Genomic DNA, 24,660 nt, shown 5'->3' on the forward strand with positions numbered 1-24,660 from the left:
GTAGAGCCAATGGTGACGGACCAGAGTCACGGATTGGGCGGAGTTCAGAGAGGCGGGGCTTAGTGGAAAGGGGGCGGGGACGAGCGGAGGGGCGGGGCCACCGGGCTGAGGGGCGGGACGCGCGGCAGAGCCAAACCGCGGTGAGAGTGCGAAGATGGCAGCTGCGGACGAGCCGAAGCCCAAGAAGCTCAAGGTGGAAGCGCCACAAGCGCTGAGGTGAGAGCAGCCCTGCGTGGGGGAGGAGGGAGACGGCACTTGCAGCGAGCCAAGGCCCGCGTGGGCTGGCGCAGCTGGATGGTGACTGCGTTCGTGGGGCCAACCCGCAGGATCTGCAGCTCGGGGAGTTGCCCGCGTGGCTGCTGTTCCCCTCAGTGCCCTCTGGTTCTGGACTCTGCTCAGGTGCATACTCGGCCCTGGCAGCCATTGACCAATCAGAGCACCTGGCCCGGGGGCTGAGTCTTCCTCTGGCGCCACGTGCGAGCCATCTCCGGCCGCGCTAGCGCGACCCTAAAGGACCTATTTGGAGCTGCATCCTTTCCTAGGGTATTTAGCGGGAAGGCGCCCGGCGCCTCCTGGACCCTGGTAAAAGATAACATTCTTGGAATTTTTTCAGTAGGCGTTGCAGAGCGTTTTGACCTTTTCTGTCAGCTCTCTGAAATTATCTTTGGAGACCCCCTTACCCCAGGGACCCCCAATTCACCTCAGAGGGTAGCATTTGGCTAATTGGTTAGAAAAGTTCTTGTTTGTTTTTCTTTTTTTCCCTTTGCATATTTGATAGGAATGGAGAGCTCTCCCAATACCTGACGCACATGTAATTGGTGTTGCGACTTTCACTTATAAAAAGCCGTTTGTTAAAAAGAAATTTCTTCCTAATAAGTATAAAGTCCGGCGCGTTCAGTGTCTGATGACTTTGAAGTGTTCATTGGAAGGCAGTGATTTTGCTACTAAAAATAGACGCATCAAACTGATTTAAAACCGTGGGGCTCTTACTGATTATACAAAACAAATTCCATTTCTTTCAACATCTCTTTATCATGTTCAAAAAGAGAGTTTATTCACAACATTTATTCACAACTGAAAAGAAAAGGTTAGTTGGGGGTCCCAAATCATGTTCTTGGTTGGAATGGTGATGACCAAATCCCTTTTAGTGGCTTTACTGTATGCCTATTATTCTTAGGTCATTGTGCATGTCTAATACTACAAACGTAAAACATGAGAAACAAAACCAACTGAGGATGTTTTATTTTAAATTTTAGATTATCTGGGCCGGTGGGATGGCTCAGCAGATAAAGGCATTTGCTGCCCAGTCGGATGACCTGAGTTCAGTCAGACTCCAGGACCCACATGGTGGACGGAGTGAACCTATTCTTCTGTTGCTCTCTGGCCCCTCCCCACTAAATAAAACAGATACTGTCTCCTTAGATTTTCTTTTAATAAAAGTAATAGTTTGTATATAATGATGATCCCTTTTAACAGTGCTTACCATCTGAAGTAATGGTATAAAAGCCTCTATGAAAGAAAGGCAGGGATTAATCAAATTTTATAGGTGCGGAAGCTCAAATAAAACATTTAAGGAAGGAAAATTTGAACCTAGGGCATGAGGTTCAGGCTTATTATTTTGTTCTAGTGTGTTTGCACAACATCCAAGACATGCTTTGGTTTCTCTTTAAATGATCCATGGTAATGTTTAATACTTAGATATGTACATGCCAGTCGCATTCTACATATTTTAACTCAATGCCATTACAACCTGGTAAGACCATTTCTATAATTATCTCAATTTTATCAAAAATGGAACAGCCACATATCTGTCTATTTAAAATTGTAAATAATTTAGTCAAATAAAGTTCACTTCCCAGAATGCTAACCTACTGCTTTCTGCAGAGGCGAAGTTCAAAGATTAGTCATTTTGACTATGGAGACACAGCTCTTTAATGCTATGCAGAGAACTTTGAGTCGACTGTTCCTCCTTTTATTAGTTTACCTTTTCTTTTTTTTTTTTTTGGTTTTTTTTTTTCGAGCTGGGGACCGAACTCAGGGCCTTTTTCCTAGGCAAGCGCTCTCACCGCTGAGCTAAATCCCCAACCCTAGTTTACCTTTCATGAAGGATTGCTGAATGAGAGTGCATTTAGACTGGATTACTCTTATGATTTTCCTGGCAGTTAAGAGATTTCTACCAATTTTGTTTAACTGTTAATACATTTTGTTTAACAGCTTATAAATTGTGAGTGCAGTTTAATGTATAGATTCCGTGGAGGACAAGTCAATTAATAAAAGCATTTATAGAGGTTTGGAAAAGAATTTAGGAATTTGGGAGAAGTTGTCAGTTATCTTTAGGGAAATAGTTCTTATTTCTATTTATGTGTATATGTGTGTGTTTGTGTGAATGTGCACACTTGTGTGCCAGAAGAGGGCTTTGGATGCCCTGAATCTAGAGTTAAAGAGAGCTGAGAGCCATCTGATGTGGGTGCTGGGAACCAAATTCAGCTCTTCTGGAAGAGCAGTTTGCTCTTAACCATTGAGCCATCCATCCTTCCAGCCTAGGGAAGTGATTCTTAACTAGGGGGAATTTTATCTTAGAAGGAACATGGAGTAAAGTTTAAAGATGCTGCCAGAGAGCTAGTGAGATGGCTCAGAGAGGAAGAGTGCTTGCTGCCGAGAGCCTAATGAGCTGGGTCGATCCAGAGCCAGGACCCATGTGGTGGCTTGAATAGGAATGGCCCATAATGAGTGGTGCTGTTAGGAGGTATGACCTTGTTGGAGCGGGTGTGGCTTTGTTGCAGGAAATGTGTCACTATTTGGGGTGGGCTTTCAAGACTCATATGCTCAAACTAGGCATACTGCCTTAGTATTCTCCTGTCACTTATGGATCAAGACTAGAACTCTCAGCTCCTTCTCCAGCACCATTCCAGTCTGGCGGCCACCATGCTTTCCACCATGATGATAATGAACTAAACCTCCAAAAGCCAGGCCCAATTAAATGTTTCCCTTTGTAAGAGTTGCCATAGACACGGTGTCTCTTCACAGCAATGAAACCCTAACTAAGACAGGCCATTTGCACTCGGTGCAGGCACACGGACAATAAACAAACAACTAAATGTAATTTAAAACAAGCAACAAGCTGCCATGGTGGCCCATGCCTTTAATCCCAGCAGTCTGGAGGCAGAGGCAGGCTCGGGTCCACCAAGCGAATCCCTTTGTAAATCACATCTGACAGCTATCGAGATTTCCTTGTTTTGCTCCCCTATCATGATGCTCCCACTAATGTATAAAGGTGCTTCTGGGCATCTTAACAGTACAGAAGACATCCCTATATGATGGAGATTGTCAGTATTGTTAAGAGTGAAAAACTGCTTGGTGGGGGGATCTGACAGGATTTCCGCCTTATTCTTTACTGTTGCTAAGGTTTCAAAGAATCAGATTGTAACATGTTTTCAGTTGGACTTTGAGGAGAAAGAAACTGAGTATCAGACATTTACACAAGGACTACTCAAGTTTCTTTTCTCTCCTTTGGAATCCTATCCAAGCTCACTGCTTCAGCGGTCACCTCTAAGAAGACACAGTACCTTCCAAGTAGTGTTGAATGCATGCCCAGTTTGTTCTTTCTGTCTGTCTGTCAAGTATGTGCTATTTTAGGCGTAGTGCTAGGAACTGGGAATGGAGAGAAAGGAAAAGGTAAGATCCAGGTGCTATTCTCCTTCGAACAAAGTGGAACTTGTGAAAGATGAGACCTAAGCATTATTCAGCTGACTAGAAGTTAACCAGGTCGGAAGCAAGGCATGTGCCTTTACAGGGAAATTCCGAAGGCAGGGCTTCCTTTGGGGATGGGAGACGAGATGACCCGGCCTGACTGGAGCAGAAGATAGTAAGTGTCTAGGCTTCAATTTGGGTATTTTCATATGTGAGACCTCTGTCTGTATTCTCAGGTCTCACAATTTCGGGTACCCCAGGCTGGCCTTGAGCTCTGTTTGGAACCAGAGATGGCTCACAACTTCTGTCCTGTCCTCCCCCATTTCACCTCACCAGTGCTGGGGTTTACAGGCTGCTATCACATACAGTCCTCAGAAGCTAGTTCTGACTGTTGAATTTCTCTAAGTGACTTGCTGATCTTTAAGATTACATCTGTGCAAGCAAATCCATCTCTTGTCCTACATCTTGGCCTTCTCCCACGGCCCCTGTATCAGTTAGTGGCACTACTAACCTCCTTTTGTCTAAGTTCAGACTTTACGTTGGCCGAGATTTCTTCTTAGCTTTCCGATTCTGTGCCCTCCAATTACAAGTTCCGTCTTACCTACTGTACACACAGCTCTACTTAATCATTAGCGTAAATATTCGTAAGCCGTGGACTTGGTATTAGGAAAGATTGACTCCTAAAAGCCAGTTACCACGATTCCTTCTGGCATAAATGATTAAAGATTGTTCAGAGGGTATAGGGAAGGATGGATCAGTTGGTAAAACATTTACTCTGTAAGCAGGGGATCTGGGTTCTATGCCTAGAAAACATAAAATGCTAAGTGTAGTGGTGGACTTCTACTCTAAAGCTGCCCTGGGAAGGTGACACAGAATCTGTAGGTTGATACAAGCTGCAGGCCAATGTGTCAGTGTGTCAATGAGACAGTGTGTCAAAAGGAGGTTGGCTACATATTCCCTTAGCATGATACCTAAGGTTGTCCTTTGGGATCTATAGGTACAGAACACACAGATATATACACATAGACACACAGACACAGACACACACAGAGGCACGTACGCATGCACATACACACACAGACACACATACACAGAGGTACATACGCATGCACCCACTAAAGATTGTTTACGGGTCATATCTTTTAATATTACTTAAAAGGAAACAGACAGCAATTTCTAATCGGCAAATACTGAGCTTTCCCCAAAGACTGTTTCCTAAGCAGTTCACTCACACACTCTTATTTTTCTTTTCCTCAGTCCCCTACATCACAGTACATCCTGTGTCTTAAAATTGCATTATAACCTCAAACAAGTCACAGGTAATCAGAGAAGAACTTTAGTGACGTCTTATAAAACACATTTCTCCCTTTGGAAAACTCTCTAAAAGGTAATATTAATACAGTGAGCTTGTGGTTTCCTATAGTGGTCTGCAAGAGGATTCAAGGAGGAAAATACATTCAGACCAAAAAAGTCTCTGGTGTGCTGTGCAATGTCTGGTCATTATAACTAGTCAGTTGTAGTCTGTTGTTGCATGGAGTGGCACTGATAGGTACCCTTCACCCTTTTAAACCCTACCAAACCCTACCTTTATTAATGTGGCCTAAAGTCAAGTTTGCCAGTTCTAACTATAAACTTCCCATATGTTTATAGTTTAATCCTTTAGGCTTTAGGCTATGAAGGAATAGAAAACAAATTCTTCTAGAGACTTGCATAAGGTCTTTTCTGGGCTTTATGTACCAGGATGAAGTAAATGTTGTAGGACTATGGGAGAGAGGGGGAGAGACAGAGACAGACTAGCTGTGTGACTGGTCTTAGGTATCCAGGGATAGGCCTGGAAATGCTTGAGCTCAAGGAACATGGAAAGGGTTCTAGTGAAAGACTGGTATTAAAGCTGGGAAGTTCCGAGACCATCCTGGGACAAGGCTTCTGTCTGTGCAGAATGCTTACAGTTGCAGTGTGTGTGTGTGTGTGTGTGTGTGTGTGTGTGTGTGTGTGTGTGTGTGAAGGAACAGTTATAAAGAGTGTTCTAGTCAGAGTGGAAGGCAGTGGGTAAGGCTGTGGTTTCTGGAATCGAGACATTTGGTGTGAATCCTGCTCCTAATAGATGATCATCTTGGGGAGATTGGCTACTTGCTTTGTGCATCTCTGTTTTCACTTCTAAATGGATTTAGTAAGAGTATGTACTTTATAAGATTGTTAGGTATTAAGAAAATAAATATAAAACATAGTAAATGTTGAATAAATCTAAAGCAGATGTATAGCATTGTCGCTTTGCTTATCTTGTGATGATGTCCCACTCAACTCCAAATTCTTCACCAGTAAATTTTAAAAAGAAACAGAAATAGCAAGAGGTAGGCTTGGTGGTATATACAAGTCATAACAGCACAGGAGAGTCTGAGGCAGGAGGATTATAAGTCTGGGCCAGCCTAGGGCAATTTAGTAAATTTGGTCAGAGGGGTCTATGCCATAGAACCCTTAAAAAACAAACAGGCCCCCTAAACTTAAAAAAAGTAGACATCTCCAATGAACAACGACGGGGATGAAATCTAGTTATACTGAGGGTTTAGGAACTGTTGGAAATAACATGGCCATGAATCTGGAGCCAGATAACCCTTGGTGAAACAAAGCCCCGGGTCGTGGTTGTCTGAGACAAGGCTGAACTCATTTGCTCTCCACTGTTGCTTTAAGAAGCTGCAGACCTGAAGTGAAGACAGAGCGGCCCCCACTGCAGCTCAGGTGGATCAGGAACTGTAAATTCCCTTCCTGTCACCTCGTTCAAGAGCACTGAGCTTGGAGGTCATGGGCTCTGTAACCATGGTCACTTGTCTTGAAATTACTGGGAGAAGGAGGAGAAAGTCTGAGATTGTGGAAGAAAGGAAGACCCTTAAAAAATAGGTACAGCCACCAGGGGATAAATTCACTGGGAACCTAGTGGAAATATTAGAATAATTTCAAAATGACTATTTTAAAGATCTATCAAAACCGAGGTGTTCATCAACCAAACAAGATGTCATGAATAAGAAATATGGGGGCTGGAGACATGGCTCAGCAGCCAAGAGCGCTGACTGCTGCTCTCCCAGAGGTTGGTCCTGAGTTCAAATCCTACCAACCACATGGTGGCTCACAACCATCTGTAATGGGATCCGATGCCCTCTTCTGGTGTATCTGAAGACAGCAGCAGTGTACTCATGCATAAAATAAATAATTAAAAAAATATGTAAGCATGAAATAGATGGGTGTAGAGATGGAGTTCTTAGAATTAAACCCACACATGAAAAACAGATTCAGAAGAGATGGTTTTGAAGGGAAAATGAACTGGAGCACACGCAGTATTGGAGTGGTGGTATAGCTCAGTAATGATAAGGTTCAGCGTGGTTCTGTGCTGCTTTTCCAGTCTGAGGAGACTTGAGAGTAGAAGGAAGAGTGTCAACATTTGACACTGAGTGTGATGGTGCACACCTTTAATCCCAGCAGCGGTGGGACCAGACCAAGGCTGGTGGATCTCTGATTTCAAGACCAGCCTGGTTTACATAGTGAGCTCTGGGCCATCCAAGGATACTTAGTGGGACCTGTCTTTTTTTTTTTTTTAAGAATAACTAAACAAGGGGTTGGGGATTTAGCTCAGTGGTAGAGCGCTTGCCTAGCAAGTGCAAGGCCCTGTTGGGTCCCCAGCTCCGGAAAAAAAAAAAAAAAAAAAAAAAAAAAAGAATAACTAAACAAAAGAATTCAAGGTGCTTCTCAGCGATATAATTGGACCATCTAGGTTAAATGACATACTGTCTCAAACAAGTTGAAAAAACAATCAATGAAAAATAAGATTAAAAAAAGAAATATTAGAATAGGAATATAAATAGGAAAGGTAACAATTTATATGTATTGGAAGTCCAAAAATTGCTATGAAGGGCGGTAAAGTATTAGAAGAGGCAATGGTTCGTAATGTATTGACTTTTAAGAAAAGCCACATTCCTCTGGTTGAAAGGGTATTCATTTTGCTAGTATGGCAAGTAGAAGAAAAAAATAAAACCAACCAAACAAAAATCCCCAAGCCTCAAAACCAAAAAAATCAAACTAAGAATATATAGATATGTTCAATTCTAATTATATTAACTTGTATAAAAAAGTGGAATATTAGTAATTAATTGTGACCCCTGGGTAGTGTTGTGGCATTGCAGTCCAACCCTTACATGAAGGGTTTCGGCATAAGGATTACTTGAGTATAGGAGTTGGGGGCTAGCCTGGGAAACAATGAGCCCCTCCCACCCACCCAGGGGCTCTCTGGATTCTGGAAAGATGCACGCACGCACACACACACGCACGCACACACGCACATGCTTTTGCTTAATTTTGATAATGGCTGGGTGTTTCTAATCCTTCCTGCTGCCAGCATACACCCCCTCTGCCCCTCTGTTACTCCTGAGTTAATATCTTTTAAAATCTATATGTATCTCTGAGACTCTCAGCACAGTTGGGGAAGTGACCTGTGTGGTCACTTTGCCTGATTCTCACATGTTGTCAGGCCTTTAGGTCTGGTTTTTCTTCTTCCCTGTCATGGTGATCTCTGCTTCTTTCCTCTCTTCAGTTCCTAGCTCACACCAATCTCAAAGCCCCACCTCAGTCTACCTGTCCAGCCATTGGCTCCTTATTGGTTGATCAAAACCCAACTGGGGACAAGGACCTTCAGCGTTTGGACACACAAATCCCTGATTTTGGGGGCCGGATTAATACAAAGCATTAGAACCAATTCCCAACAATAGTAATTATATTTAAGTAGAATTGTGAGGTTATTGGATTTTGTGTGTGTGTGTGTGTGTGTGTGTGTGTGTGTGTGTGTGTGTGTGTTAATTTCTCTAAAGGAGCAGAAATGATAGCATGAAAACAATAAATACATTTAATGTCAAGGCCAAGCAGTCCGACAGTGGCTCTTGACTGAAGGAAAGGCCCAGGATCTGGTTAGTTGTTTATTCCACAAGGCTGGATGGTCTCTCAGAGGTCCTAATCTGGTGTTGGAGTCACAAGGAAGCCCTGGGACAGTTTTTAATCCCTGTCATAATCCAGAAGAAAACTAGATTTTAACACCTGTGTGGGACTGGCTCTGGAACAAGACAGTTGAACTTACCAACAAGAGTGAGGGCAAACAGGCAAAAAACAAAGGGTTCCTTCGTCCATGGTTTTTTATATAGCCTGCCAGCAGAGTTGAGGCTTTCTCATACGCGTCATCCCTCCTCAAATGATCCAAAAAAAGAAAATTCTTCACAGATTGACTAGCTGCTTGGGTTTTAGTTGATTCCAGATGCAGTCAGTTTGATAGCCAAGATCGGCCGTCAGACATGCTGATTAGGGCTCTTGAGTTTAACTTGGAGAATTTGATGTTCACTAAATACATATTTGGGCCAGTGCTGAGTGGCTAAATACCACCATTACAGTATGGTATACCATATAGGTAACACCAAATATATCTGAAACAAAATAGTTGTTATGACTTAATTGTAGGCTGTAATCTTTTGATTGGTATTTCTGAAATCCCAAAGCTCCGGAAACTGGCAGAAAAATTTAAAGTTGCTTACAGTGTCTCATTTAGTCAGGGTTACCATTGCTGTAATGAAACATCTCGAGGAGGAAAGAATTTATTTGGGTTATGTGTCTACATCATTGTTCATCACTGAAGGAAGTCAAGGCCCGAACTCAAACCTGGCAGGAACCTGGAGACTGGAGCGGATGCCGAGGCCGTGGACGCATGATGCCTACTGGCTTGCTCAGCCTGCTTTCTTACAGAACTCAGGACCACCAGCCCAGGTGTGGCCACACCCACAATGGGCCAGGCCCTACCCATCAGTCAATAATTAAGAAAATGCCCACAGCTTTATCTTATGGAGTCATTATTTTAATTTAGCCCCTCTCTTTCCTGATGATTTCAGCTTGTGTCAAGTTTGCCGTTAAAATAGACAGCACATTAGAAATGAATCATTTTAGCTGTGAAAGAAACTAATGTGAAGCTCTCTGTAGTAGCTATCTGAGGCAAATGTGTGCTTTTTGTTTTGTAACTGTCAAAAGTATCTGTTAATGGCACACCACATGAACCCCTCTAGGGCATTTTATAAAATTTGTTAGTGCTCACACTGTCAGCTTTCCTAAGATCTGCAACATTCTGAGTTCTAAACACACATGGTTTTCTGGATTTAAGAAAGGAAGGGTGGAGTGTTTGAATTTCTGCAGGTTCAATTATTTTTTTTTTTTAATAAGTTAGCTGCTATTTTGTTTCCTGTAGCCAAGGCTAGCCTTGAACTTACTATGTAGCCAAGGATGAGTTCTTTAAACTTTGATTCATGGGATGGCAAGATGGCCTCCTCCACCTGAACACAGGGAGTGTACATTCCATGAAAGGAGACCAGACCTGGGGAAATCTCCAGAGTAGTGTAGGAAGATTGAAAAAAAAAAAAAAAACCCAATAATTAGTAAGTCAGAACACCACTAACAATTTATAGGAAATAGCAAATAAACACCCTTTCTACAATAATTTTAAGTGTAATGGAAATGGCTTCCACTTATCACTAAAAGATGTAGACTAATGGGTTGGATTAGAAAGAAGGAACCAAGTATATGTTGTCTTCAAGGGGAAAAAAAAGCTAACAAAGATATCAAAAAACTAAATATCAAAGACTGTCAAGCAAGTGGAAAGTGTCAAAAAGCCTGACAGCTGTCCTTACGTTTGCTAAAGTAGACTGTAATCCAAGCTAATTAGAGAAAGAAAGGGGGACACTGCACATTAATAAAGGCAACACTTTATCAGGAGGACACAACACTTGTAAATATTTGGTTCCTCCCACAGACCATCTGGGCGGGTGTGGGAGTTAGTGGCGCTCCTGTATGTGGGGCCAGTCAGTGGAGGTGGCGTTTTTATATGCGGGGGAAGCAGAGTTAGGGTTGAGTGAGCCTGGTAGTCACTGCTACCAGGACCTTGTAGAGAACAGAGTGAGGTGGTGTGACCCTTAAAGCCAGAGAAGAACTTCACAGACTAGATCACATATAGAAAATACAGCCCTGCAGATCAGTCAATTCAACAAAAAAGCCGCCCTCTTCAAGGTCCAGTATCTCTAACTTCCTGCTCAGCTTGCACATGGCTCCTCTGGTGTGTGCACTCTGTATCCCATCTTATCGCTGGGTGCGGTGTCTGTGTGCTTCATTTCACCCAGTGCCGCTTGAAGTCAGCAAACACATAGCCCTCCTAACTGCTCCCACCAAAGCAGTTTAAGTAGACGAGGTTTTTGTTGAATTAATGAATTCTTAGAATGTTTTTAATCCCCTGCCCCCACATTGTGTGTAGATGTCAGAGGACAAGTTTTAGGAGTTGGTTCTGTTATGTTGGTTGCAGGTACTGAGCTCAGGGTAAGCCAGGGCTACATACTGGTAACTTACAAACAAATAATTAAATAAAAACAGCATTTAAGCTTTTGCTTGTAGCATTTAGTGACGGGGAATGGATTCTTGTATTAGTTTCAAATTCTTACCTCTTTGGCATAAATGACTTTATGGTTCCATGACCTTTTATCTTTGCTACATGAAATAAACTGATGTATAAAATCAGTCTAATACTAGAAGACATTATAGCTAAGGAATTCATTTCTAGATTGAACTCCTGGTTTATTTGAGACTAATGGGCTATTGGCTGCATTTGTCCAGAGAGAAAATTCCCTCCACACCCACCTACGTCTGTCTCCTATACAGACAGCAACTTTATTAAAGCCCAATGGTCAGTGTTTTTTCTCTTTCTTTCTTTCTTTCTTTCTTTCTTTCTTTCTTTCTTTCTTTCTTTCTTTCTTTCTTTCTTTCATCCATACACAAGAGTTGCTTGCTTGGTAGAGGAGTGGATTTTCTGAAAGAGTGACTTTAGGTACAATATTTGAGTTATCTGTTGAGCTGGTGGCCGGCGAGGCAGTTTGCAGGGTAGTGAGTGTCACTGACACAGCCCTAGATTTCCAGGGTGCTGTGTAATGCAGCATACCGTGCAGCCAGTGAACAATGCAGGGTGGGCTTTTTAAGGAAATTTATAAGTATTTTATTTATTTATTTATTTTTTAGTATAGAACAGAGTTTATTCAGGGCATGGAGAGGGGAGTTAAGAGGGTAGTAGAGGCAGAGAAAGGCAGAAGGAGAGCGAGATGGAGAAGGGGAGTAGGAAGTAGAGGCTGGCCATGAATAAGTGGAGAGAGAGGGGGGAAGGGAATGGGGAGAGAGGGGGAAGGGAAGGCTAGAGCAAGAGCAAGTATTTTTTTTCTTTTCTTTTCTTTTTTTTTTTTCCCGGAACTGGGGACCGAACCCAGGGCCTTGCACTTGCTAAGCAAGCGCTCTACCACTGAGCTAAATCCCCAACCCCAAGAGCAAGTATTTTAATTAAAAAAAAATTTAATAATTCATCCAGAAGGGGTCACTTGCAAATAGAAAATTATAAAGGGATTAATACAGATGTCTAAAGTTTTCTCAAATTTCTTTAAGCTTGACATATATAGCAAAATAAACATTTCACACCCCGAGCCCAGATCTGGGCTAAACAACCGTGGCATTGAAATACAAGAAAATCATCACTTGACAAATAAGCAGTGCCCATGTGCTGTCTTTGAAGTTAACCACAGTAGAGGTTTGAGCAGAGTCTTCTTGGCTTAGAGCCATGACCGAAGAAGTCTTAAGTCCTTTTAAAACAGTTTTCAAGATTTTTTTCCTCAGCACAGCTGAGATCTTAATCAGTTTTAGTTCTTAGTACGGTTGAAGCTTAAGCTGTTATGTCATAAAGGTAAGGCAGCCTTCTACCGTAAGTCTCTGTTCTGACACACTCACAGTGCACTGGTTGGTGTGGTTTTAGTTTGGGATAGCATGTGAAGGCCCCTCAAAGCGTACACTAACAAATTCCACCTGGACTTGTCTGCTACTTAACCCTCATGTAAATGTATATAATTGCACTGTTAGATTAGAGCTGCTGTCACAAAGCACAGGTCTGTTATTACCTTCAGTAAGTGTTTAGAATCAAATAGTATTTTAAGTGACATGAAGGAAATGATTTGTCTTTTTTAATGGGTGGATAGGGGAATAGGTTTTAAGGGGATTCGGTGGACTTTGGATGAGAGGTAGAGAGAGAGAGAGAGAGAGAGAGAGAGAGAGAGAGAGAGAGAGAGAGAGAGAGAGGCAGACTGTGTGTGTGTGTGTGTGTAAGGGCTTGTATGCTATAGCACATGTATGGAGGTCAGAGGATAACTTGTGGGAATCAGTTCTCTTCTATTATATGGGTCCTGGATTGGGCTCCAACCATTCATGTATGTATGTATGTATGTATGTATGTATGTATGTATGTATGTATGTATGTATGTATTGAGACAGGATCTTCCCAGGTAGCCCAGGGTAGTCTTGAGCTCCCAGTGTGGCCCAGGGTGGCTTTGAATTTTCAGGGATACTCCTTCCTCAGCCTCCCAGGTGCTGGATGTCAGGGGTATACCACTACCCTTGCTGAAGGATGCTTTGTAGAGAAGTACATTTCTGTGCTTCCAGACAAGGATCCCTGACAGTGCAGCATCCCTTCACACACACCTGACCCCTTTGACCACAGTTCTTTGTGAAGCTTGCCTGCGTTCTGGAGAAGACTTGATGGTATCTTGTAAATCTCAAGTCAGATGAAAAGGTATTTAATTGTTTCCCTCTTGGCCATAATCTTGGGGTTTTTTTTGAAAATTTTCCTTCAAACGAGAGTCCTTACTGTGTTTCCCTGGCTTGCCTGTAAGTTCTTGCGTTCACAAGAGTCCCTGTAAAACCGCCTTCCATGTGCTGGGAAGAAGTTACCTGCCTCTCTTTGGGCATGATGCTGCTTCTTGAAATTAGATTGCCACAGATTCTTTCAGCCCAACTCCCCAAGGACTGCTTGGAAAGGCTGGAGGGAATGGGATTTGGGAGAAGGGTAGGAGAGGGCTGGGTGCAAATTCCTAGGGCAGTTGTAAGTGTTCCCTCCTAAAGCTGGAACTTCCTGCAAATCTTGGCTTTGGTTGTGAGAGCAGTCACGGACCTGAGGATGAGCCAGAGAAGTTTGGAAATGGTGACTCAGAGTTGCATATAGTTCTATTGGAAACTCCGCAGACATGTTTTAGACTCCAGATCGTTAGTGCTTGGCGAGGTACTGACAAAGATCGAGTCTAGTGTTTGTTTCACACTGTTGTGAGAATCAAAGTCCAAAGAGGTTCATTTATTTCTCTAGGGAAAAATAGCTACTTTACTAGTTATTAAATATCAGAGGTGAGATTTGATCCCACAACTTTTAACTTCCCATTGTAATATACTCTGAAACAAATGAAACATCGGTTTTCTTTGGATTTTGTTTTAGATGAAAGTAACGTGTTTAAAGAAAATGATAGTAGGCTGGAGTGATTGCTCAGTGGTTAGAGCACTGACTACACCACTGACTGCTCTTCCAGAGGCCCTGGGTTCAATTCCCAGCAACCACATGGTGGCTCACAACCATCTGTAATGGGATCTGATGCCCTCTTCTGGTGTGTCTGAAAACACCTTCAGTGTACTCATATATATATATATAAATGTTTAAAAAAAAAAAGAAAGTGATAATTACTTTCAGCTTACATTTTCTTATTGATACTTCTGACATCATCTGAAGTGCCCTTAGTTGAGGAATAAACCCAAGGGTCAATAGTTCCTCCATGCAAGCCTGGTCTACAGATTGAGTTCCAGGGCTTCCAAGGCTACACAGAAAAACTACCTGGAACCCCCCCCCCCCGAAAACAAACAAAGAAAGAAGATTTCATGGTGGGGCTCATCTCACACTTGGGCCCCTGACTCATCCTTCCTTGCTGTTCATGTTACAGTGCAGATCTACTAATTGAAAGCTCTTCCAGTGAATTCTGTACGAAGTAGGCGCGCACACTGCTAACGAGTGTGTGTTGTCATCAGGTTTAAACTTTTGACTTTCCAGTTTCTTTCCTTCTTCACACATGGAGTTTAATTATTTTACTGATTTGTTTTTGTCTTACATTTAAACACGCGTACCCCTCTGTGCCGCATCTCACGTTTGCTGAGGTCGAAGGACAGCTCGATGGAAATCGGTTCTCCTACCTTCTGGCTCCTGGCGACTGAGCCCAGTTGTGGTGCTTGGCACATGCCTTCCTCTGCGGAGCCGTCTGGGCTCTGCAGCTGTGGTGTTTCCACCCAGGAGTAAATATTCTCCGTGGCATACACTTGGTGGTGTGTCTTACCCGGCTGAACTCACCGGGTTTGAATTTTAAGCAGCTTCTGTGCCGGGTTTGAATTTTAAGCAGCTTCTGTTTTCTAAGTAATAATTGCGAAAGCCAGTGTTGCTTGCACTTCCTAGTTAAAGTGTCGCAGGTAAGAGAATAGTTCCTGATGAGTTTAAGCTTGCTTCACAAATTTTGTGCTTTTCCTTGATTCTAATCCTTTGAGTGTTATCTTTTTAGTGTTATTAGTTATTACGGTAATGGAGGATGGAGGCCGGAGAAATGGTTCAGCACTTACGAATTCTTGCTGCTCCTTCAGGGGAGCCTACTTTGGTTGCCAGCACCTGCATCAGGTGCCTCCTTGGGCATCAGCGAATACATGGTCTCCACACACGTGGGCACGCTTGTGCAACACATAGAGCATAAAATATAACCTTTACTCCAGTTCAGAGAGTTCGTGCCTGTAATCATACATTGAATTTCAGGACTAGGACTTAACCTGTCCTATGTCTTATTAAAGTATTTTTATCAATTACCCACAATTTTGAGATCTAAAACAACCGTCAACAGTGGGGTACAGGATTAAAACGTTAAAGAGGCCTTTGCTTTAGCCAGCGCTCCTGCCTTACACAGGGAACAATTACTAGTAATCTTCTAAGGAGCTAATAATCGGTTAATACTGTTAATAGCTTAAAATCCTATCAGAACAGCAGAGATGAAAAATCTTTTGCTTTAGAAATGACCACTGTAACAAATAACCTTGAGCCGTGGCCAATTAAAAGAAAGAAAAAAAAAAAAAAAAAGCCCAAACTTTCAGCTTCTGTAGTGGTGAATCCCTAGCACTCTGAAAGCTGAGGCAGGAGGATTGAATTTTTAAATCAACCTGGGCTACATAGCAACACCCGCCTTAAAAACAAACAAACAAACAAACAAACACACAAACAGGACTGGTGAAATAGCTTAGCAGGTAAAGGTGTTTGTCACTAAGCCTGACGACCTGAGTTCATTCTCTGAGACCTACATGATGGACAGAGAACACCAACTCCAAACACATTGTCCTCTGACCTTCATACATGTGCTTCGGCACCTATGAGTCCATACACACAGTAAAAGAAAAAAAAATGAAAATAAATAAAACAGCAGTGTCAGGAGCGAGAGTTCATATTTTAACCCAGCAGTCAGGGCACAGAGGCAAGTGGATCTTTATGAGCTGAGACCAGACTGAATTGTGAGTGTCAGGCCAGTTAAAGCTACGTAGTGAGACACTGTTTCGAAAATGTCACAATACAGAAAAACAGTAAACAAAAAGTGACCTCTATAAAGAATTGTTAAAGTTTCAGGTAGCTTATTTAAAAATTTTATGCTTATGAGTGTTTTGCCTGTATGCATTTCTGCATACCTCTTATGGGTATGGGTTCTCACAGAGGCCAGAAGAAAGCATTGGGTACTCTAGACCTGGAGTTACAGATGGCTGTGAGCCATAGTGTGGGTGCTGGGAATTGAACCTGGGTCCTCTGGAAGAACAGTGCTCTTAACTGCTGAGCCATGTCTTCTGCTTTCCCCAGGCAACTTATTTTTAAAAGTCCGATTGAAAAAATTCTTTAAATAGTGTTTAGAATATCCTAAAATATCATTTTTATCCTGCTTTATAAACGTAAGAAAAAAAAACTAGAAGGGGGAAATAGATTTGTGAATGAGGAAGGGAAAGAGAAAACAAGATACAGTTGACAAAGAGAAACATTCTTAGTTCTTCTCAGCTTCCTGATTCTTTTATGACATCCTTTTTGGCTTTTCACATGTTCTGAGATATGTGAGTTTGTGAGAAACTTCTGGAGGATGTAAGTTGTAACGCCTTTGGACTGTTAGCACGGTACAAGGAAAAGCGCTTTATCAAGATATCAAGATCTTAGAGGGGTTGGTTTAGGTTTGGATCTCCCCTGTGAGGAAAGAGTATAGACTCACGTATTTTTCAGACTGAATTGCGAATCAGTCTGTTTTACATCACCAGTAGTTTATAAAAGAGAAGCAGGCACCTATCTGGCGGAGTCTTCTAATTCCCAGCACTAAGGAGGCTGAGCAGGAGCATCTTGGGTGTGAGGTCTGACTGAGCAGTTAGTGAGGTGAGGAGACCTTCCCCTGGAGGAGGAGCAGCAGGGGAAGAAGAGGGTGGGAGGTAGCAGTGCACTGTTTGTGAAGCCGTTTGAGTTATCCGTATGCCTTCACATTGTAGCACAATGTAAAATGTCGTCTTCACAGAGAATGTGCTTTCCTCTTCCAAAGTTGAGCTCCAAGAGTTGGTGGGTCAGAAATTCAGGATGGCACTGAAGTTGTTACGTCAAATATACTCTGACAGGCATTGTAGCGAACACCTTTAGTCCCAGCACAGGGCAGTGGTAGGCAGATCTCTTGAGTCTGAGGCCAGGTGCAGTACAGAGTGAGTTTCAGGACAGCCAGGAGTACACAGAAAAACAGTGTCTGGAAAAGGAAAAGAATCTTACTATGTGTCCTAAAGCTTACAACCTTACTTCAGTCTCCCAAGATCACAGGCATGGGCCGCCACTCTAAAGTAACTTTTTATCAATCAGCTTTGTGCTGAGATAGTGTGTGTCTTGCTTGTCTAGACCAGGCTTGCTTTGATCTCACGGTCCTGCTTCTGTTGCCCTTGTGCTGAAGGATACTTTTTATTTACTCATTTTTATTTATTTTGAAATTTTACTTCATTTTAATTTATATGCACCTCTGGGTGGGTTTGTATGCATGAGGGTGCAGGTGCCCTCAGTCCAGAAGAGGGCATCAGATTCTCTGGAGCTGGAGTTTTAGGCCTTTCAGGTGTGTGTTTAACCACTGAGCCATTTCTCTCAAGAACGATTTTTAAATTAAAATGGTGATGATGATGATGATGATGATGGTGGTGGTAGTGGTGGTGATGGTGATGATGGTGGTGGTGATGGTGATGATGATGGTGGTGATGGTGATGATGATGGTGGTGGTGGTTATGATGGTGGTGGTGGTGGTTATGATGATGGTGGTGCTGGTGATGATGATGGTGGTGCTGGTGATGATGATGTTGGTAGTGGTGGTGGTGGTGGTGGTGACGTATGGGCTTTTCTGCCTCCATGAATGTCTCTGTATGTCTGATGACCTTGAAGGACAGAAGAAATTATTGGATCCTGTGGGACTGGAATTACAAATAGTTGTAAGCCTCCATGTGGGTACTGGCCCTTGAACACAGGTCCTCAAGAAGATTATCTAGTGTGCCTAACTACTGAGCTCTCTCTCTAGCCCCATCATTTCAAAACCAACAAGGTAGATGGCGATTATTTTTTTCAGAACATTTTTGATTAAAAATACACTCTGTATCAGAGACCACACTCAACCTTCCTCTCCTGTGGAAAGTGGTAAGCAGTAGGGGTTAGCAAAGGACACACCTAAGGGGCATTTAGAAATCAGTAACAAGTGGAACCCTTGTGAACATTTGTGGTCACTTCCGAGTCTTTAGGAGAAAAAAAAAAATCTTAGTATGAAATGATGCTACTGATGTTAAAATTGATTTGCACAACAAGTTAAATTCCGAGATCAGTTACTTAGCTTAACAGTAAATTGGCTATTTCCCCACGCTCACCCTCTCCCCCCTTTCCTCCCCCTTCTTTCTTTCTTTGTTACTCCAGGCTGTCCTCAAACTCTGTAGTTTGAGCTGTGCCTGGACTTCGGGTGCTTTTGCCTCAGTTTCCCCATGGCTGGGATTATATATGAATGCTGTCGCACTCTGTTGGCGCCTCAGTTCTTGGAGGGTGAGAAAGAAAAGTTTGTTTTGTTGTGATTAAAAAAAAGAGTCATTCTGACAGAAATGAGACTGTGGTTGGAAATTTAAAACCCGAGATCTAAGAAAAGCAATGAAGGTATTTTGTGCTAAGCTGTAGCTACTTAGAAAGCTGTGTGTGACTGGATTCCTGCCTCCTGGATAAGAGTGTGTGAGACCTGGGTATTTATAAAAGTCTCAGACTTGTCAGACTTGTCAGAAGACCTTGAGTTCACACCAGTAAGAAGACTGTTTTCCAGCCTGCGTGTAATGAGCCCAGTTGGGAAGTCAGTCTGCCATGGCTTGCATTTCTGGGCTACAAAGGATGACACGAGGCAAATAGATGATTTGGCCACTTTGAGCTTCTGATTTTTCTCTTCTGTAAAATGATAGTAAGGTGTTTCCTGCCAGGGCTGCCGTAATCCCAATGGGAAAGAGCTTGCAACGTTCACAGCATTGGGTGAAGTATAAATGAAGGCAGCAAGTTTTACATACCTGAGGCTGCTGGAAGATGCTCAGGTAGAATTGTCCCCTTCAGGCTGTTGTCCTAGTGAAACTGCACGCACAAGTCAAGTTACGTATTTTTATTTAGTTGGTAGAAAACAGAAAACGGGTGGAGAGATGGCTCAATAGTTAAGAGCACTTGCGGCCCTAGTAGAGCTCTGACTTACGTTCCCATCACCTACAGACAGGGTGCCCTGTGATAGGCAGGCTGTAGCTACAGTTCCAGGGCTTCTTAGGCCCTCTTCTGACCTCCACAGACACTGCATACATGTAGTGCACTTAGATGTGGGCAAAATACTTAAAATATTTAAAATACTTTAAAAATCTTAAAACAACAACAACAGCAACAACAACGAGAGAAAGCATTATGGTTCAAGACAGATTAGAAAATATATCGCGTTTCCTAGATCTCTGCCCCTGGCTTGACTCTAATCTCCCAAGCTCCCAGTCTTTATCAGTGAGTTCCAGCTCCAGCCTCAGTGTCTAGTCCTCTAGCAAATGACCCGGGACCCAGCTGCTTCACAGCCCTTCCTATCTTTGCTCGCAGAGCGAACGTCCCGAGTTCTTGAACTCAGCTCCTGAGCTTTTGCTTTCCTGCTTCTCTTTTCCACTCAAGGCGTATGAAGTCCGGGCACCGTCGTGAGATCAGTTTTCCATTGTTTAAATGACAGTGGCTTCCTGTCATGTGTCTACTCATTGTATTTCGTAGATCTGTGGCCAGATGCCCTTCTTTTTATTTGTTTTTCTTACAGTGGTGGTCGAGATCTTTTAGGTTTGCCCTGTGTGGAAACGGGCTTCCCCACCTAGTTCTTGCCCCTGAGTTCTCCCTCGGTAGAGAGAACATCCTTGATGATCCAATGCAAAGGCATTCCCTGCGTTGACATCTTGGTTGTATATCTCTGAATACCATCCTGGCCAGCAGAGTGACCATCTGTGATAGGCAGGAAGGCAGTTCAGTTCAGCACAACGACGTAGCCCGTGTCGGTTCAAATATCAGGAATGATCTGGAATGGTTTATTTTAGGCATATTTAAGCATAGCAAATATATATAAATATATATAGACTATGTGTGACGCTTTCCGTAAAGATGGTTTATATAGATTGACTACATGTGACACTTTCCATAAAGATGCTTTGTGTAGATCGACAAACTCATGAGAGATAAGTGTCTTGGGGGAGAGTCCGTGTGGTCTCGGCCACACAGATAGTGCAATGCAAAGGTCCAGGCTGTTAACCACATCCACTCTCAGCCTCTGGATGGATAGATAGAATCTGAAGGACCAGCCCCGTGTGTTTAACAGCTCTAGTTCCCCTAATGCTTATCTGTGAGCACAAGACCCTGTGTGCCTCCCTTAGAGATGGTTCGGTGGTTCCTGTTCATTCCTTGGTTTTTCATCTGTAACACTTCAGCCCGAATGTAAATCCTACAAAAGGAGAATCGCTTATCTTTGCTGCATATCTAGTGTCTAGCACAGAAGAGGGGAATCACACATACATACGTGTGTGTATGTGTGTGCATGTGTATTGAGGTATATATGTATAGTGCGTATGTGTTTTAGACAAGATCTCACTGTGTAGCCCTGACTGGCCTGAAACTTTCTATGTAGACAGGGCTGGCCTTGAACTCACAGAGCTCCCCATTGCCTCTGCCTCTGTAGTGCTGGGATTAAAAGTGTGTACCGCACTCAGTAAATATTTGATGAATTAATGAATGCTTGGGAAGCAGTTGTATACTTTTAAATAGTTTTCACTGAGCACCAGTTCACTGAAAATTAAACACTTGTGTGACTACACCTGAGAAATTGTGTTAAGTTTTACTAAGGTTCAGTCACTTGACGTGCTATTGTACACTTTGAAATCTCCAATGAATTGTCAGGTTCCATATAAAGATTGTTTGAAAAATGGAACATTAAAATGAAATATAACCTAAGAATGTGCAGATAATCAGAAGTAGTCAACGTCTCGTAACATGTCTTGAGATAGCTATATGTTCCAGCGTTTATCTGAATGATCTTCTCTAACTAAAACTAATGTTAATTGGTTCTTTAAAAAGACAACTCAGGAGCCAGATGTGGTGGTGCATGCTTTTAGTTTTAGTGCTCAGGAGGCAGAGGCAAGTGGAGCTCTGTGAGTTTGAGACTAGTTTGGTCTACAAAGGGAGTTCCAGGACAGCCAGGGCTGTTACAGACAACTCAGTTTGTATTGGGACAGAAGTACGCAGTTTTTTCTTTAGTAAGAACTGAAGTGCATCTGATCTGTCACATAGAACGAACTCCTTCGTGTTTCAGATAAGGAAGCTGATGATCAAACCATTTGTTGAAGGTTAGACAGTTTTTGGCAGGCCCACCATTAAAATACCCATCTCCTTGTTGCTGGAACTGTGGCTCAGTGGTTAAGACCTCATTCTGCTCTGTAGAGGACCCCAGATTGGTCAGGTTACTCACAACTGCCTGTAACACCAACTAACTCCAGGGCATTCTGTGTCCCCTTCTGGTCTCCTCTGCACTCAACAAGCACATACCCTACCCCAATACACATGCACCTCATTAAAAAACGATACAAACAAACCATTAAAAGGAAAAGAATTCCCTACCTCCATGTTTCTGGCCCCCTCCCTCATTTTTTGTGCCTTATACTATGGTATGACTTTGCTTGTTTTGAGACAGGGTCTCACTGTAACTCTGATGGCCTCGTAATTCACTGTGTAGACCAGGTGGCCTCTCTCTGCCTCTTGCAGTAAGTCGTTTTATGCAAGGACACACGTTGTAAGATGCTTTCTCTTGTAAGTAAGATAAAACTGCTTTGAAAATACAATCTTTTTAATACCTAGTAAGGGGATGTGTGTAGGAGGTTGGTGGGCTGCATTTTTAAGAGCCATGTGGGAAATAGTCCACATGATAACAACTGGGCTATTCAAGCACAGCTCCAAAGTGCTATTTTTACTTTTAATTACCGTGACAAAGTGATTAACCAAGAAAATCATAGATACTTTGTTATTATTCCTGTCTTTAAAAGTTCATGTATGAGCTGGAGAGATGGCTCAGAGGTCAAGAGCACCGACTGCTCTTCCAGAGGTCCTGAGTTCAAATCCTAGCAACCACATGGTGGCTCACAACCATCTGTAATGGGATCTGATGCCCTCTTCTGCTGTGTCTGAACACAGCTACAGTGTACTCATATACATAAAATAAATAAGTAATCTTAAAAAAAACTTCATGTACGTGAAAAATGAGACATTTACAAAAAAAAATCCATATCCTCTAAAAATAAGGGCAGTTTTGTTAGTTGTGTTCTTAAGATTATAGAGGTTTTAAAAAGAGCAGGGATGTTTTGCCTTTTTAAGCCATTTTAAGATGACAATGTACTGGGATCTAGGTAAGGGGTAGAGTATTTGTCTAGCATCATGAGGTCCTATGTCTAATCCCCATCACCACATACATACACAAGTGTGTACTACACACACACACAAACACAACAACAACAGCAACAACAACAACAACAACAACAACAACATTATTAAATAAAGTTAATATCACAGAGCTAGGCATAGTGCTATACGCCTATCATCCCAGCACTTGGGATACTGAGCAAGAGAATTATGATTCTTTTTTTTTTTTTCGGAGCTGGGGACCGAACCCGGGCCCTTGCGCTTCCTAGGTAAGCGCTCTACCACTGAGCTAAATCCCCAGCCCCGAGAATTATGAATGTAAGGCCAGCTTGAGAGATGGAGGGAGGTTCTATCTCAAATAAATTATCTGCCCCCTTCTAGTGCACGTACAATATGTGTAGCAAGCACATAAAATTAAGCACAGCTTTCAAAAAAAAATAAAAATTGATATTATAAAAATGCTAATGTCTGTAAAGCCGGTGTGTAGGTGGCCTGGTGTGCACCTCAGGTGTGCACCTCAGGCTTTGGGAAGCGGCGGCAGAGGATTCGAGTTTAATGCCAGTCGGCCTGGGCTACAATAGTGAGTTCTAGGACAGCTGGAGGTACAAAGTAGAAAGTCCGTCCCAGAAAACCAAACAAAACCAAAAACCTCCAAAAGAAAACCCGCTTAGGCCACAAACCTGAAATCGATACCAGGACTCATGGTAGGAGAGAGCTAACTCTTGCAGATGTCCTCTGTGCTCCATGGGCACACGGTGGCATGTGTGGGACAGCCCATAAATAAATATGACAATAAAAACAGTAAACACAAAAGACAGTGGGTGTTAGAAAGTTTAAAAGCTGTATCAATATGGAAAATTTTATGTGAATTTTCTTTCCAGTGATGATAGTTAGGTGTGTTTTTCCCAGTCCTTTTTTTTTTTTAAATTTATTTATTACATGTAAGTACACTGAAGCTGTCTTCAGACACACCAGAAGAAGGCATCGGATCTCATTACAGATGGTTGTGAGCCACCATGTGGTTGCTGGGAACTGAACTCAGGACCTCTGGAAGAGCAGTCAGTGCTCTTAACTGCTAAGCCATCTCTCCAGCCCCCTCTTTTTTTTTTTTTTTTTTTAATGAATATATGACACGTGCTTTTTAAAACTTCACAGATTATATTCTGCATTTTTGCTTTTTTAAATTGTCTCTGAGCATTTTTCTATTTCTTTGATAAAGTATGGAAACATTTCATGATTGCCCTATAATATTCTACTATTGAAATATTACCTTGCTATGTAATACATTTTCGGTATTGTTAATGATCAAGTTTGTAACTGGATATAGAATATTTGTCCATGTTGTCTACTTTTTAATAAGTAACTGCTTCAAAAAAATGAAATTTCTGTTACACATTGGCAAAGGCTTTCCAGAAATGCACTCATTTATCTTCCCACTGAAAACGTTTTGGAGTGCTTTTCCACTTTATTGTCCTCTAAAAACAGAGTGGCTGCTTTTTAAGAGCATTACTATTGTTCTGGGCCTGGAGCGTCTCTTGAGAAGATGAGTAGGTGGGGCCACACCATGTTCTGCTATCTAGAGTCAGTCAGCTACTTGGGGCTCACTGTCTGCTTTGCGGCAGCCTTTCAAACCGAGATTAGATAGAGTGGACAGAAGAGCAGTTGAGAGGGTTGGGGGGGTGGATCAGTGCATGGGGCCTCTGCCCTCTAGCTGGTTCCTCAGCTTCCTCAGTTTGCCTTTACCCAGCGGACTCTGGAAGACCAAGCACATCTAAGTCCAGTTCCTTTAAGTAATATATTTGCGTTTACGTTTCTCAAGTAACTGAGCCTCAAGAGAAATCACATTGCTTCACTTTTAACATTAAAGTTAGGTCCACTATATTTATCGGTCCCTTCAAACTTTTTATTGCTTTAACTGCTGAGCTATCTTCCTCCCTTGCCCTCCTCCTTTAGCGACCCCGAAGATTGTACTGAGTGAGGCCCTCATGCTCAGGAGACAAACACTTTAGGGCTGAGCCAGGTCTTCGTTTCCTCTCCCCCATCTATGCCTTGATAGTGTT

The 24,660-nt window shown here is 42.5% G+C and overlaps 1 protein-coding gene across 1 annotated transcript in view; it reads left to right on the forward strand.

Moving 5' to 3' along the window:
• The first annotated feature begins 106 nt into the window (after window positions 1-106).
• The window catches only part of Adk (adenosine kinase), a 382,119-nt gene continuing 357,565 nt past the window's right edge, over window positions 107-24,660 (forward strand). The window contains exon 1 of the mRNA XM_032917960.1: window positions 107-216. Within this exon, the coding sequence (XP_032773851.1) occupies window positions 155-216 (62 nt within the window). The 5' untranslated portion in view covers window positions 107-154. The remainder of the gene's footprint in view (window positions 217-24,660) is intronic.

This window comes from Rattus rattus, chromosome 12 (assembly GCF_011064425.1).
Source record: "Rattus rattus isolate New Zealand chromosome 12, Rrattus_CSIRO_v1, whole genome shotgun sequence".
Taxonomy (NCBI): domain Eukaryota; kingdom Metazoa; phylum Chordata; class Mammalia; order Rodentia; family Muridae; genus Rattus; species Rattus rattus.